The sequence below is a fragment of the Vanellus vanellus genome (genome assembly GCF_965231255.1).
Source record: "Vanellus vanellus genome assembly, chromosome: Z".
In the NCBI taxonomy this organism is placed as follows: domain Eukaryota; kingdom Metazoa; phylum Chordata; class Aves; order Charadriiformes; family Charadriidae; genus Vanellus; species Vanellus vanellus.
The window spans coordinates 17,411,815-17,425,014 of NC_138908.1; the positions used below are offsets into that span (position 1 = coordinate 17,411,815).

General features: G+C 43.1%; 1 protein-coding gene across 1 annotated transcript in view; it reads right to left on the reverse strand.

Moving 5' to 3' along the window:
• Positions 1-13,200, reverse strand: part of SEMA6A (semaphorin 6A) — a 113,899-nt gene that overhangs the window by 24,030 nt on the left and 76,669 nt on the right. Inside the window, exons 13-19 of the mRNA XM_082497617.1 lie at positions 12,454-12,630; positions 11,595-11,735; positions 11,418-11,498; positions 9,448-9,506; positions 7,618-7,638; positions 7,435-7,485; positions 352-516 (exon numbers count right to left, since the gene is read on the reverse strand). Of these exons, the coding sequence (XP_082353743.1) occupies positions 352-516; positions 7,435-7,485; positions 7,618-7,638; positions 9,448-9,506; positions 11,418-11,498; positions 11,595-11,735; positions 12,454-12,630 (695 nt within the window). The remainder of the gene's footprint in view (positions 1-351; positions 517-7,434; positions 7,486-7,617; positions 7,639-9,447; positions 9,507-11,417; positions 11,499-11,594; positions 11,736-12,453; positions 12,631-13,200) is intronic.

The window sequence follows — 13,200 nt, forward strand, 5'->3', positions numbered from 1 at the left end:
ATGAAAGTGCACCCTTAAGAACAATGGGAAGCCACGGATCTTCCTCTCCCGGAGAACAGGGCAGATCAAGTTTAAAGAGAGCTAAATCCCCACTGTTTCCCTCCTTCCCGTACACATGCACAACACGCTCTGCAGAGGCATACACTTCTGTTTGTTTTGTGTGGTTTCCTCAGGCAGTGAATTATCTAGGACTGAGTCTGAGATTGGCTGTTTAGTTTCAGGCTTTACGATAAGCTTTTAATTATAGCACAGGAGTTTCATTACGTGTTACTCTGAGCCAGCTGGAAGCAGTTACACTTTAGTCCTCCCCCCCTCCCTCCTCACCACAGGACGTCATTTCCAAGGCCTTACCCTTCTTGTCTTGATGATTATGGGATGAAACTGCCACATATGGATCTGTATTTTCAGATGAACCAAGCGGATCCTTCCAATCCAGCATGCGTCCCCTAGCATCATAACCCTGTCGAGCGCGAGAGTCGGAAGTGGTGGTGCTTGGGACTAGGGAACTGGAGTGTCCTGTTTACATTATAAATACAGGTAGGGAAGACAAGTCTCATTAGTCACTTACCACGCTCCCTCCCCACGCTCAGGAACGCACGCACTGCTTTGCTTCCGTGATGGGCAAACATCTTGTCTCAGGCTGAGCAATGTTTCAAAAGTCCTTCGAAGCACGGCCCCAAGGAAACAGGGGATCTGAACCTCCCAGATCCCGGTGTGAAGAGGTGCGCGCGTGCCTCAGGCTGCCGCTGGGCTGGCGGATGCGTGCTTTGACTCAACACAGCTACGTGCGGGTGGAAGAGGGTGAGCACGCTTCGTCTGAGTCAAGCGTCCTTCAGCTGGATTCAGTACACAGGTCTGATCCGACACTGAAGTGTCGGCCCATGCTGCCTGGTACCGCCTTCTAATACGGCCGAAACTGAAGGGGAATGCCAGAAGAGCTACAAAATGGCAACATCAGTGGCTCTCTGCCCCATGCCCCCAGGGGAATGAAGGACTGCCCAGCACCGGCGTGCATTGCCCTCCGGGTGGGAATGTGCTGGGCCTGACAGGTGCTCTCACCCCCTCGCAGCCTCGCCATCGGTCCTGCCTGAGCTGATGGTCCAAAATGGGTCTGAGATAAGCACAAAACAGAACATCCTTTCTGCTCAGGGTGACAGTGAAGACAACGTCGCACTACATGGATCTGCCCAAGAACCTGTGACTCCAGCAGCCACTGGACAGAGGTCTTGCACGACTTGTTTCCGTTACAACTACTCCAGACATTGTTACTGTTGTCCTGAACAAGGCCGATGAGGTCCTCCTCACCCATCAAATACACCCCAACAAACAGGACATGCCCCGCTGGAAACACTGCACAATTTTAACAGCGGTTTGGCTGGGCCTGAGACATGTTTGTAAACTCATACATCCTTTGCAGCTAGATCCTGAGAAGTACATCAGCACCCAAGATGCTTGGAGTGCTTGAAGTCTACCATCTCTGAAAGATAGCTCCAACCTGGACTCCAACCAACCTGCTCCATCACTGCTGGGGTGGGGGCACCAAAACTACATCCACACCACAATGTTTTTACCTCAAAACTGCACACACCTCCAAAAGTTCCCTTTCGGCACATGCACCAAGATGAATTATTTGCAGTAAGACTCAAGGAGCTCTCATCCTGGTTAATTGGAGGTGGAGTAACTATATTTCCTCTTACCTAGTTTCCTGAAAGAGCCCATCAAAAGAGGGGTTTTTGAAACATGCTCAAACACAAACTAACAGAATTGGATTATTCACAGACAGAATGGCAGATAACATTTTCTCTTCAGATAATGCCGGACAAACTGACAGCAGCCCTCTTTTTTAACAGCCCTGCAAATTAATCTTCCTTCCTTAGATGTGAGTCTCCCTTGGAGAGCAGTCCAATCACCAGGCTACAGACTGCCCCAGCAGGGACCCTCTTCCTGCTCCTTCCCTTAATGTTGTTTCACTGCTCAGAAAAATAATTTGAGACTCACTGGGGCAGAGATAAAGCAACGTGAGGAGCCCAAATTTAAAGCCTTATGGAGAAGGCACGGAGCTGGGCAGGTAGAGATTGTGCTTCTGTAGTTTACCTTAACCATCATTGGATAAGCATAAAGCTTTCAGAAGCTGCATCTCAAAAAGGCTGTTTTAAATGGCTCCTAAAGCCATGGCGCGCCAGCTCTCAGAAACACAGAGAGAGCTGATGAACCTAGGTCCCCAATTCCACTCCAGCAACCAAAAATCTAAATGTTGGCCACCAATGCTCCCAAGCTTTTCGATGCACCCATGTGTTTCATTTTATCCAGCTCCTTCACTCAGCTTTGTGGGATTGAACTACTGATGAAGTCAGCAAAAAAGCTGCAATTTCTATTAAGATGCTGCTATGATTTAAAGAAGTCCTGATGAATATTAATGTTCTTAGAGGAAGAAAACGTCTGTGCTTCTTCATATATTTTCAAGGAGCCCTTTGATTTACTGCACAGGATTATATATGGCAGCACTTTGGACTGCATTTTGCACAGGACACGGACACAATTAACTCCTGTAACTGGTACGTTTAGCAGGAAAAAATGGTCAAATTCTCAGTAACCTTCAGTTACTACAGCTAATCATTAACACAGTTTAGCTCTGGGCCTCAGGCTGAAGGCTTCTACTGAGAAGGGCACTGGGTTATTTTTTACCTCTCATGATAGGAAGCGTGGTTTCTCTCAGCCATCTTTCTTTAACACAGCGAATTAGAGGCTGTATTTTGTTGAAGCCAGAGCTTTTAATGTCACTCGAATACAGAAGAGAAGCCAAACATTATCCACTTCTGAAAGGTTTCCATAAGCCACAGCATGGCTGAGAGCATTGGTAACACACAGTTAGATGGATGATGGACTCCAATCCAAACATGCTGCCTGCTCCACAGCAGTCCTCCAACAGGGCTGGTTGTTTCCAAAAGGACAGGTAGAGGTCCAGCAACTGAAAACATGTGCACTCTTGAAGCAAGAATACACTGGAGTGTGAAAGCGTTCACCCCTACACCATTTTACGCTTGTCAACTCCTGTGCTCATCCCCAAGAAATAAGAGAAATAATGGGACAGAGAACAGGCCAGAAAATGGACATTATGAGATTTCCATGTCTTCTTTTCCCTAAGGACTAAACCACGGTGGTAGCATTCATGGAGTTCCAGTCTCCAAGTTAATACCTCCTTCAGCAACCACAATAATGCATACAATATTTGGTCAGCCTACTAATACTGCTGCACTCAACATAAGAAAGCAATCAGCCATAGCTTGATAAGGAGGTAAAAGAGAAGAAAATCTTGCCAAGTAGCAATCATATTTTATGCCTGTGTTTGATATGCATTTATATGCCCGTATCTCTGTTCAGACACTTGCACTTTAGGTGTGCTTAAAGGGGGAACTCTAAGGAAAAGCCATAAGTACAGCTAAAGAAAAACATTTCTTAATACAGTAATCTAGAGGAAATACATGCCTAAGGGACGCATTTTTCCAAAAAAAAAAAAAAAAAGGAAAAAAAAAATTCCTGAACCATATGCTGCAAATACATAGAGAACAACTTCGTAATGGAAAGCTAAGGCTTTGTGAAGATATTAATGTGTACCAGATGGTCGTTAGGTAGAGAAGGGTTTCACACAAACATGAGAAATCAGTCTATTCGCTCTGTTACTAATGTGTTAGTCTAGCACACACTGAGAAACAATCTTCCGCACCGAATCGAGATAAACTTTCTTCCACTTGTTTTTGAGGAAGCAGGGCAGGAGCAGATTAGACCTTAACAGCCTGTCCCAGTTGCGGTACAACTGCATTCTGCAAACACTTACTACTGGGCAGTGGCTGCTCCCGTAAGCAGTATCACTGTAAGTGCCTGAATAGCCGGTCCCGGTGGGTGAATTTCACCTCTGAGCAGAGTGGCATCACAAATGTATGAGCTAGTTAAGTTTCGCTCATAAACAGAGAAAAGACTGAAGTGGCAGGCAACCCAGTCCTGGCCCTCTCCCACACAGCCGTTATTAAACCTTTACAATGTGCTGTATAGTTTGCAACACATAGTGGGCCTTTTTTTTCCATTACACCATTTTTACCACTCTGACTGTGTAAATAGACTTTGCTGAAATTTAAAGAGGCTTTAGCATATCTGAGATGCGGCCAGTAGCTCTATGTTAATATCGGTTAATACCTAAACATCTAAAAAAACAATTCTGCCTTTGTTTTAAAACAAACCATCTGAAAAACTGTGGACACAGTGCTTTTCAAACTTCTTTGTTTAAAGCAAACACGTAAAAATCAAAATAGACACACTTTTAAAAAAATCTGTTTTAGGTAGTCCCATTATTTGCAAAAACTTTTCATTTGGAGTGCTGTAATCAAGTAACAGAAGGAGAGTAAAAGCACTTAGTGTCTACAGGCACGGATAATGATTCAGAAGGGCTGCACTTCTGTAACTATAGCTCGTTCTGAAGTGCACTTGCAAAATATAAGGAGTTTTTTTTGAGGTTTAAAACAAAGACAGGGATTCAATACGTATTTGATAGTTGCTCTAATATGCACAAGTCATTAGGATCTCAGAGGTTAAGATGTCTGCACACTATCCTATTAACAGCTATAGCATCCTAATTAGACAATTAGAGGGAAAGGCTAAATCAATACTACAGAGGGAGAAATTACTATAGCTAGGGGGTAAAATAAGGGCCCAATTCACTAAGAATTGATGTTTCCAACAGTAATTGAAGCTGCTTACAATTTTGCAGAGGAATCTAGCCTAATCTCCTTGTTTAAATATGTGGCTCTTGCATCATTTCTCTCTGCCCTTCTGCAGCCAGACATTCAGTCTGCTATCTTCTCCTTGGATGTCAAAAGGGATGCACTTGAATGCACCTGTGTGGACTTTGCACTTTACTTGTTTACAACCGATCATGTGAGACTGCCCCAGAAAAGGGAGCCCACCTGCCAAATTCAGGAGGAAGCTGATGCCAAGAATACAAAGATTAAGGGCTTGGTTCTCCTTTCATTCACGCTGCTACAGATTGGCAGTAAGTCTTTTGAAGTGAGCTGATTTATAGTAGTGTAAATCAAGGGAATCGGGCCTTAAGTATTCTTTTGCAGCCGAGTTTCAGATGCCTTTGGATATATTTAGCCCACTGGATCCATAAGCACCCTGAGCATTCACTTGGTTGGTATTCTGGTACATCTCAGCATTCTGAGGTTTAATCTATTATGAAATACCATTTATTTATGCATTTAACTGTACTCAATAACATTAAAATGCACCATTTATAAAGTTTTTGTTTTCTCAAGGAAAAAAGACTCAGAGCAGTCACTATAATTAGCATACATAAGCATGTTTACTGAGACTGGTTTACTACCTCATGCTGGAATTTCTTACACTCCTCATGTGCAAGATCAATGGAGGTGACCAGCACATTTCCTTTCATGTTTTGCCATGATAGGTGAAAAGAAAGACTGACTGCAATAATATCAGAATGATTATTTTAACTAAACCCATAAAAGGAGGAGCTGACTTGCCTACAGACCACGTAATCAGGATGTACCTGAGGAGGGTCAGTGAAATCATCTGTGAAAGACGGGACATAAATGGGAACCAATGTTAATGTTGGGTCAGCATTTCTCCACTGCGGTAGGGTCCTACTTTAAGAGCTGGGTTAATTCATGGAGTCCGTCCTTGGGCATAGCAAGCCTGGACAGTAAAACAGGCTTCCTTTTGACACCTGTACTCCCTGGGACTGCAGCTTTTTTCACTCTGCTGCTCACTTGAATTGCTTTTCTGCTTTCTTGGTCAGATTAAAGTATCAGCTTTTGCGAAAGTCCCTACTAATATGGTAGCTGATGGGCTCCAGAACCACAGCCCTACAGCTGTAACTGTGCAGGCTACGAATGCACTTAGAAGCAGGAAACCTAGAACATTTCTGGTACATCAGCACTATGCCCAAGGCCATTTTCTTTATCTTTACATTCATCAGTACGGATTTTATTATTACTGTTCTTTAATTACTGCTCTGTGCATTGGAAATATAACAATTTTCAAACGAAAGAAAGTACAAGCTGTAAATGCAGATGAAAACACGAGTCTTCCATACATTATGAAGTCTCAACTTGTCTTTGATTTTGTATATTCCCTTCACTGGTTTTCATTATCATACTTTCAAACAAGTTTCACCTGCAAGTTTTCCATTTCCCGGTAATAAACAACATGGGGAATTTAATTTTATTTTTACAAATGTTGAACAGTATTACTGTGCCTCCAGTTATTTATGTTCTGCTGTACTGAGCTGTCATTGGTTCTGTTTTGTACCTACATATTTTGCAGGCACGAGATGAAAGGATCAATTAAATGTTCATCTCAACTGCACACTAAAGTAAATCTTGCTACATTCAGCCAAACATATGGTGAATTTGCCCTAGCTCTGATGAACTGCTAGTCTTGTACAGCCTGAAAGCAACTTCACAAGCAAGCTCCCATCCCACATGGAAATTTGCCATTGACTTCACTGGGAGCAATACCACACCTCCTCTTAGCTTGTGAGCACTTATCTTTGTTCAGGATGTCTATAAAGAGAAACTATTGCAATATAAGTCTAGGTTTGAATTTAAAGTGATTAGTTATTCTGCAGTAATTCCTCATGAAGACATTTATTCTGCACTCCAAGTACCAGCATAATCCACTTCCAAATATACAGAACAAAGTGGTGGAAAGTACTGTGAGCACAGATTAACAGCTGCCTCATGGGAAACTGCTACTCTAGGTTTGCAGAAATGCTCCTCTTCATCTCAGGTAATTTAATTTGCTATGCAAATCCCTTTTTTTAACAGGTCAGGCCCCATTCAGGCATTATGATACTGCAAGCACGGTCAACATAAATGACTCACCCTAGAAGTGACAGGAACCTTCAGGAAGCAAGGCATAACCCAGTCTCAACTCACATGGGTAACAGGTTAATTTTCCTTATAAGAGATCTTTCTGTAACCCAGGGACAGTTCTGCTCCTTTTCCTAAGGTATCTCTGACTGGCTGCTGTAGCAGTCATGACACCAGCCTGGACGACTCATGAGTGGGATGTGAGCTGCTATCTTGTTTTTCCTGGCGAACAGATAAGATGCATCACTGTACCCAAGTGTTGCTTTGTCTGAGTGTTCAGATGAAGCATGCTCTTAATCACGTCTGCTGGCATGCCATTAAAATAGGCTATATCTGACTTTAATTCAATGGAGACAGTTTTGAGGGAGGACTAGAAAAGAGGGATTGAAAATCAAGAGGTATGACTTAATTCTAGTTGTGATTAGTGAATCAGGCCCTCAAAAACAAGACAAAACAAGTAGAAAAGGGTAACAGCTATTTGAGTAGAGGAACTACCAGCTAACACAAGGATCTGGGGAGAATTTTTAAAAAACACCCATAAACTGACCATACACTGTGTCGTAAGACATTTCATGATCAGGTGAAGCAGTTGAAATGTCTATGAACAAAATAAATTGGGAAGAAACATTAAATAAAACACAAGTATGAAAATACTTAAAAGTTTAGTAAAAAGTGATTCCTCCAAAATGGATTTGCTGTCAGTAAATAATGAAACTAAGAACTTCCTTACCATTCAGGGCTACGAAGGAATCTGAAAGACAAATAACAGGGGAAAAATCATTATTTCTCTCTCATTTTTTTTCTTTTTAATAGTTTGCTGCTAGCAACCTTTTATGCTTCAGCTGGTATTTATATGTATGTGATTAGTACCCTAAGGACCCAGGCAAAAATAATATTCAGACATACCCGAAAACAGTGTCTGGCTTTGCAAGTGTTCATGACCAGCCCTGTGCAAGGGATACCAAGTGGGAAAGCCAGTGTCCTCCCTGCCATGGCTTTCTTTGCAAGATCAAGTCCTAATCTAATGCAAGGCACTAAGGGATGCAGCCAGCAACATGAGTCAATGAGGACAAAACTCAGATGATCCAAGACCACATGAAGGAATAAGATCAGCTGGGTTACCAGCGAGTGAAATCTACCCCTGTGCGATGTCAAGGTTCAATGCATCATTCACGGCTAAAGAGGGATTTAAGTAGGGTATGGGCTTTGTTGCTCTCTGCACAGGAGCAGATCTCCCTCCATGAGCACAATGTGCTGTTTCTGAAGAATTTCCTACCCTTCTTGTGTATTTAACTGATATCAGGTACACTCCACTCCTGTCTAACCTATTTGCCCAAGGAGAGCAGAACTGGCTGAAAAGGGCAAAGTTGCACCAGCTGGGAACCGACCTGATTTTGGTGCTAACCCATTTTACAGGGAGCACAGGAGGGAATATGTGTACACCTCCTTCAAAAAACTTAAGAGACAGCCTACATAGCCCTATCTTAGGGCAGAGGCAGGTGCAGCTGACATAGGGGGCTTGCGGAGGCTGAAATCCTTGTACTCCCTCAAGCACAGTGATCACAGTAATAAATGGCTCTTGAACAAGGATGCACAAGGCATGAGAAAGCTCTGTCTTCTCTAGAGCAGCCGGCCTGCACTGTATCCCACAGCACCGTCTCGCCCTCTGTTACTGTGCCCTGTATTCCAAAAGTAATGACTCTCTCACTGTACATTACTTCCTCAGCTTCAGCAGTTTTACTGCATCTACAGGCATCAGTGCAAATTGCACCAAAAAGAATGAGATTCTTGATTTTGTAAGGCTTATAAATAATATTTGGGGCTCAGAATTAAACCAACCTTGGCAAGCACATTTGGAATGAGAGCTGTCCTGAACACAGATGTTGGGATTCCTGAAGGCTCAGAAATCAGCACGCAAGGTTTCTTTGCATGCAGTGCAAGCTGTGCGCTTTTAAGCACCTTAGTGCAAACCACAAATGTTTAAAGACTGTGTTTAAGCTTCCAACTCACGCTGTCAGTACCTAAGGTTTACTGTTAAAATTTCTTAGGCAGAGTCAGTAGTCCCTGACCCCTAATACACTACATTGTCCAGCCTGTGTGTAACTAAGTAGTTCCCACTTCTTCATCCGGAGCCAGAGCTGAAGATATATTTGACTGTCTCCCTGTCATGCACAGGAATGTAGTCCAAGTCACAGTCCGCACCAAGAAACGAAGCCATTTCTGTATATCTACATAAAAACCCCAACCACCATGGCTAATAAAGACAATGAACACCCAATTAATTATGTCATTGCAATCACCAATATCCTCTGGAACTGAGGTTTTCTCACTACATAACTGCTTTGAAGTCCGGTGTTTGTATAAACCACACCGACTGGGCTATTTTCTTTAAATACATTTAAACAACCATTCCTCCTCTGAACCTGCATCGTTAGCTGCAGTGACTGTCCCTGTCATGGCTTACGTTGCTACAAAAGAATGCTTGACAGGTAATGGTGGTGTGAGGCATTCAGAAGGATGCTGTGACACACAGTAAATAGAGAGCAAAAGTTTTGCTTACTTTGGCAGTCACCCAGGCCATCTGTATTGCCATGTTCTATGTCCTGTTCAAATGCCAGTCTAAATAATAGAAAGAAACAAAACAGTATGAATAACAACAGTCACAGGCACTACCAGAAAGAAATTATCACATGTGCAACTGAAATAAAACACCATCGTGAAACTGGCCGTTTCTTTGGAACTTCCACACAAAGGCTGAAAAACTGCAACACAGACTTTTGAGTTATTCATCATTGCTTCACAATTTCTCGGCTTATGATGATGCTTTGCCTTTTTATTATTACTTTTTTTAAATCCACTACATGTCTCATTGTCAAGGGAGGCAGATTCATGCTTTTTATACTGTTAACTCTACAATACATGCTATTATCTGAAGCAATTACGATTCTATCTTAACATGTCCTTACAGTAGACAAGATGCACCAATACTTTGACATGAGAAGGAAGCTAACCCATTGGGTAGGTAGTGTGCGGACCGAAGACAACCTGCATTTCAGCAATCATTTAGGTACTGCGCTGGACGACGCTGCAGGTTGTAATGTCCAGTTCATAGAAGGCATTCCACTCAACCCAAGGGGCTCTATTGAAAAACACTCACAGTTTTCTAGCTGACATGCCCAGTTTCCAACTTCCAGTACAGTCAACGGTGAATGACAAGAGCCTTGGAAAACCTCCAACACAAGGCATTTCCTACATTAGTTAGGATCCTGCCCCTGAAGTGTAATTGCCCTTGCAGGCACCTCATTCCCCACTCCATCTTCTTAAAACTCCTGCTCAACTGTCACCTACTCCAGGAGGGCACCTAACATCTCTGCCTCCCCTGTTGTCTGCTTTAGAAGTTCACCAGTCATCTTCACAGCTGATCTGGATGGATCCCCTTCCTAAGTGCTATGTGCTGGACAGAGAACAATCTGCCGTGCTCGCCTCTGCACTGAATCACTGCAAGCTGCACTGCCTCTGTCTTGATGGATCTATTGATAAACACAGGAGCTGCTTTTTAAGAGTGAGGTATGGAAGTCCCCTACAACTTGCCATGGAAGTGCAAAAAGACTCAAGTACTTTGGGATTGCTGAGAAAACCTGATATGGACACAGGTGCATTTTAACGTTATTCTACCAAATGTCCAGTCAGGAGCAGTCCATACTCTTGTAGTAAAGCATCCCCAGTGGACAAAACAATTTGAATTGAAATAGCAAATTAAGAACAAGACACAAGCACAGGGATGGTAACTCATCCGTTATATACTGAAGACCTGTACAGAAGCAGGCTTAAGCGGGGCCGGCTGTGGGACTCTTGAGGTAGTGTGATGTTTATATTACACTTCCACCACTACCTTGAGGAAGGACAGCTGTACCTTGCAGTGGGCAAGCATGAAGTGTGTCAGATGTGGCCAAGAAACGAGAGCTCTGAAGTGGGTCTGCTCCCTGCAAGGAGGCTTTAGTAACCACATTTAAATAAACATTCACAGACTTTCATTATTATAAAATAATTAAATTCTACTGTTAACCAAGGGGAGATCCAGCACTTCTCTGAATCTGCTTTAAGCTCTTACTGTGCTCTGTGATTCCTCTTAGTAATGCACAGTAAATTAGAAGGACTGGTTTTGTTTTCAGTGGACAAATTGCTCCAGTAATTTAATTTGGATTCTATTGCCTCTTTAATCAGCTGTGATGGCTCCAGTGTGGGCTGGTCCAGACATACCCATCCAGTTCCCTCCTTTCAGTAACATGCAGACCTTAGTACAGCTCTTTCATTTTCTTCTTCCTCCTCCTTCAGCAGTTACCAATCAGCTGAGAGTTCACATCAAAAAAATTTGTGAGACATTTCAGAAGTGAATGCAAATAAGGTAGAAAGAAACCCTTCCCACGTTTTTCCTTCCCTAAGAGCCCCACGTTTCAAATAGCTCTGCCCAAGACTGCCTGGCGCCACTGCCAGAGCTTCATGGCCCATCCAGCCAGAGCCCTTACTCACTTGGAGCCGAGGACCAGCTGCATGCACGCCCCGCTCTCCTTCACCCATCCGCAGTAGGGGTCCCTGGATGCTATGCAGGCCCTCAAGAAAGAAGAGCACAAGGTCACATGGATGAATGCTCCCAACCTTCCCCACACCTGGCACGCAGGCTTCTGACAGCCACCAGAAAACGCATACTTTTTGCATTTGCCGTGACGCTCGCAACGTCCCAGGGGAACCTTGATGACACATGTGGAGAAGGCGACGTACAGGGCGCTGCTGGGCTTGTCAAGCTGCATGCCCATGATCCGCTTGTCCTCCACACCATCGTAGCTACACCTGATTTGAAAAAAGGTGAGATAAGGTTATAAATGAGTTCTGCTGGGAAAGCTGATAAAAACTTAATGATTCCCCAAGCTGAGAAAAAACCTACAAAAACCTCCCCCCCAAAAAACCCTGAGAAAAGTTGAACAAGTCAAGAAAAAAGAACATACAATAGCCACTGCCACTAAACCCACTGATAAACATACAAGCGAGTATTAAAAATGCATGGGACAGGAATAAGAAGTGGAGAGCGACGGCACACCAGACAAGCTTTCTGAGGGCCCTTCATTTTTTGTGTTTATTCTTCTCCAGCACACAAAGTAGCTGAAATTTCTGCATGATTATGGCCCACTTCAAAGCCCCCTTAGGCATATTTGAGGAAGGCTGAAATGCAGGAAATTTCCCTTGGAGAACAGCTTGCTGGTTGTTGAGTTATTTGGAGAGGAATCAGGGTTTTTTATAGGATTAGTAAATTAATCTTCCTTTGCAGATTTTCACTTTTAATTATCCATCAACTGCTGCATAGGATGGGCTATTTCCTACACACACTGAATAAAAAATATCTTATTGCAACGTAGAGACTGATAAGCAGACATCCCCTCCCCAAACAATTTAAAATTACTCAAAAAACTTGGCTTCTATAACCACTTCCCTTTTCATGGGACAACCTACTCTCTGGGAAATCGGAAGTTCAAAGTCACCCATACATGAGTACAAAGAATCAGATACACACTTTTCAGGGTTGTAAACGTTCATCTCCTCCAGGAAAAGGCTGTCATTTAGGAAACCACTGTTTCCTGTCCGTGCCAAGAACTTCAGGATTATTCCCTTCTCTGATCCCAAGAAAACCACGGTGTAGTTCTGATAGGGCCCAGCAGCAGAGTCTACAGCAATTTTGGTCAGGCGGTATCTAGAATAACAATACAACATTTTGCATCACTTGGGATTAGATTGCTATTTATTTTATCACTTTTTCCACTTCAGATGACTGCTCGGTAGCCTTCTAGCAACCATGTAACATATTTTAAGCACTTTTTCTAGAGAATACCCTATAAGTCAACACAGACTGCACCAGTTTGGCTCTCCAAATGGTGGGGAATTTTCATGTGTTTGCCTTCATGTCCATATGTCCAATAGCTAGCAGAAGTGTCTGCAGAAAGCTGAAGGGGTGCTAAGAGTCTGAGGCCATTGAGGCCATTTAGGAATTATCCTTCCAAACAAAAGTAAAGTACTAGCCTGGTGACTTCTTCAGGCAGGGAAAGAAAATCAGCACAGTGAATTTATTTTTTTTTTTTAATTTCAAGCTCTTTCACATTAAAAGCAGCAATAATGACAACTTTTTTTTGGCAGGAAAAGCTGTATCAGTGCAATAGTGAGATGCCAAATGCCATTTTACCTCACTAAAAATAATCACACAACCCACCACTAAGCGAGTTCAGTGCTGAGATGACACTGAATCTTGGGATGACAAAATTTACTG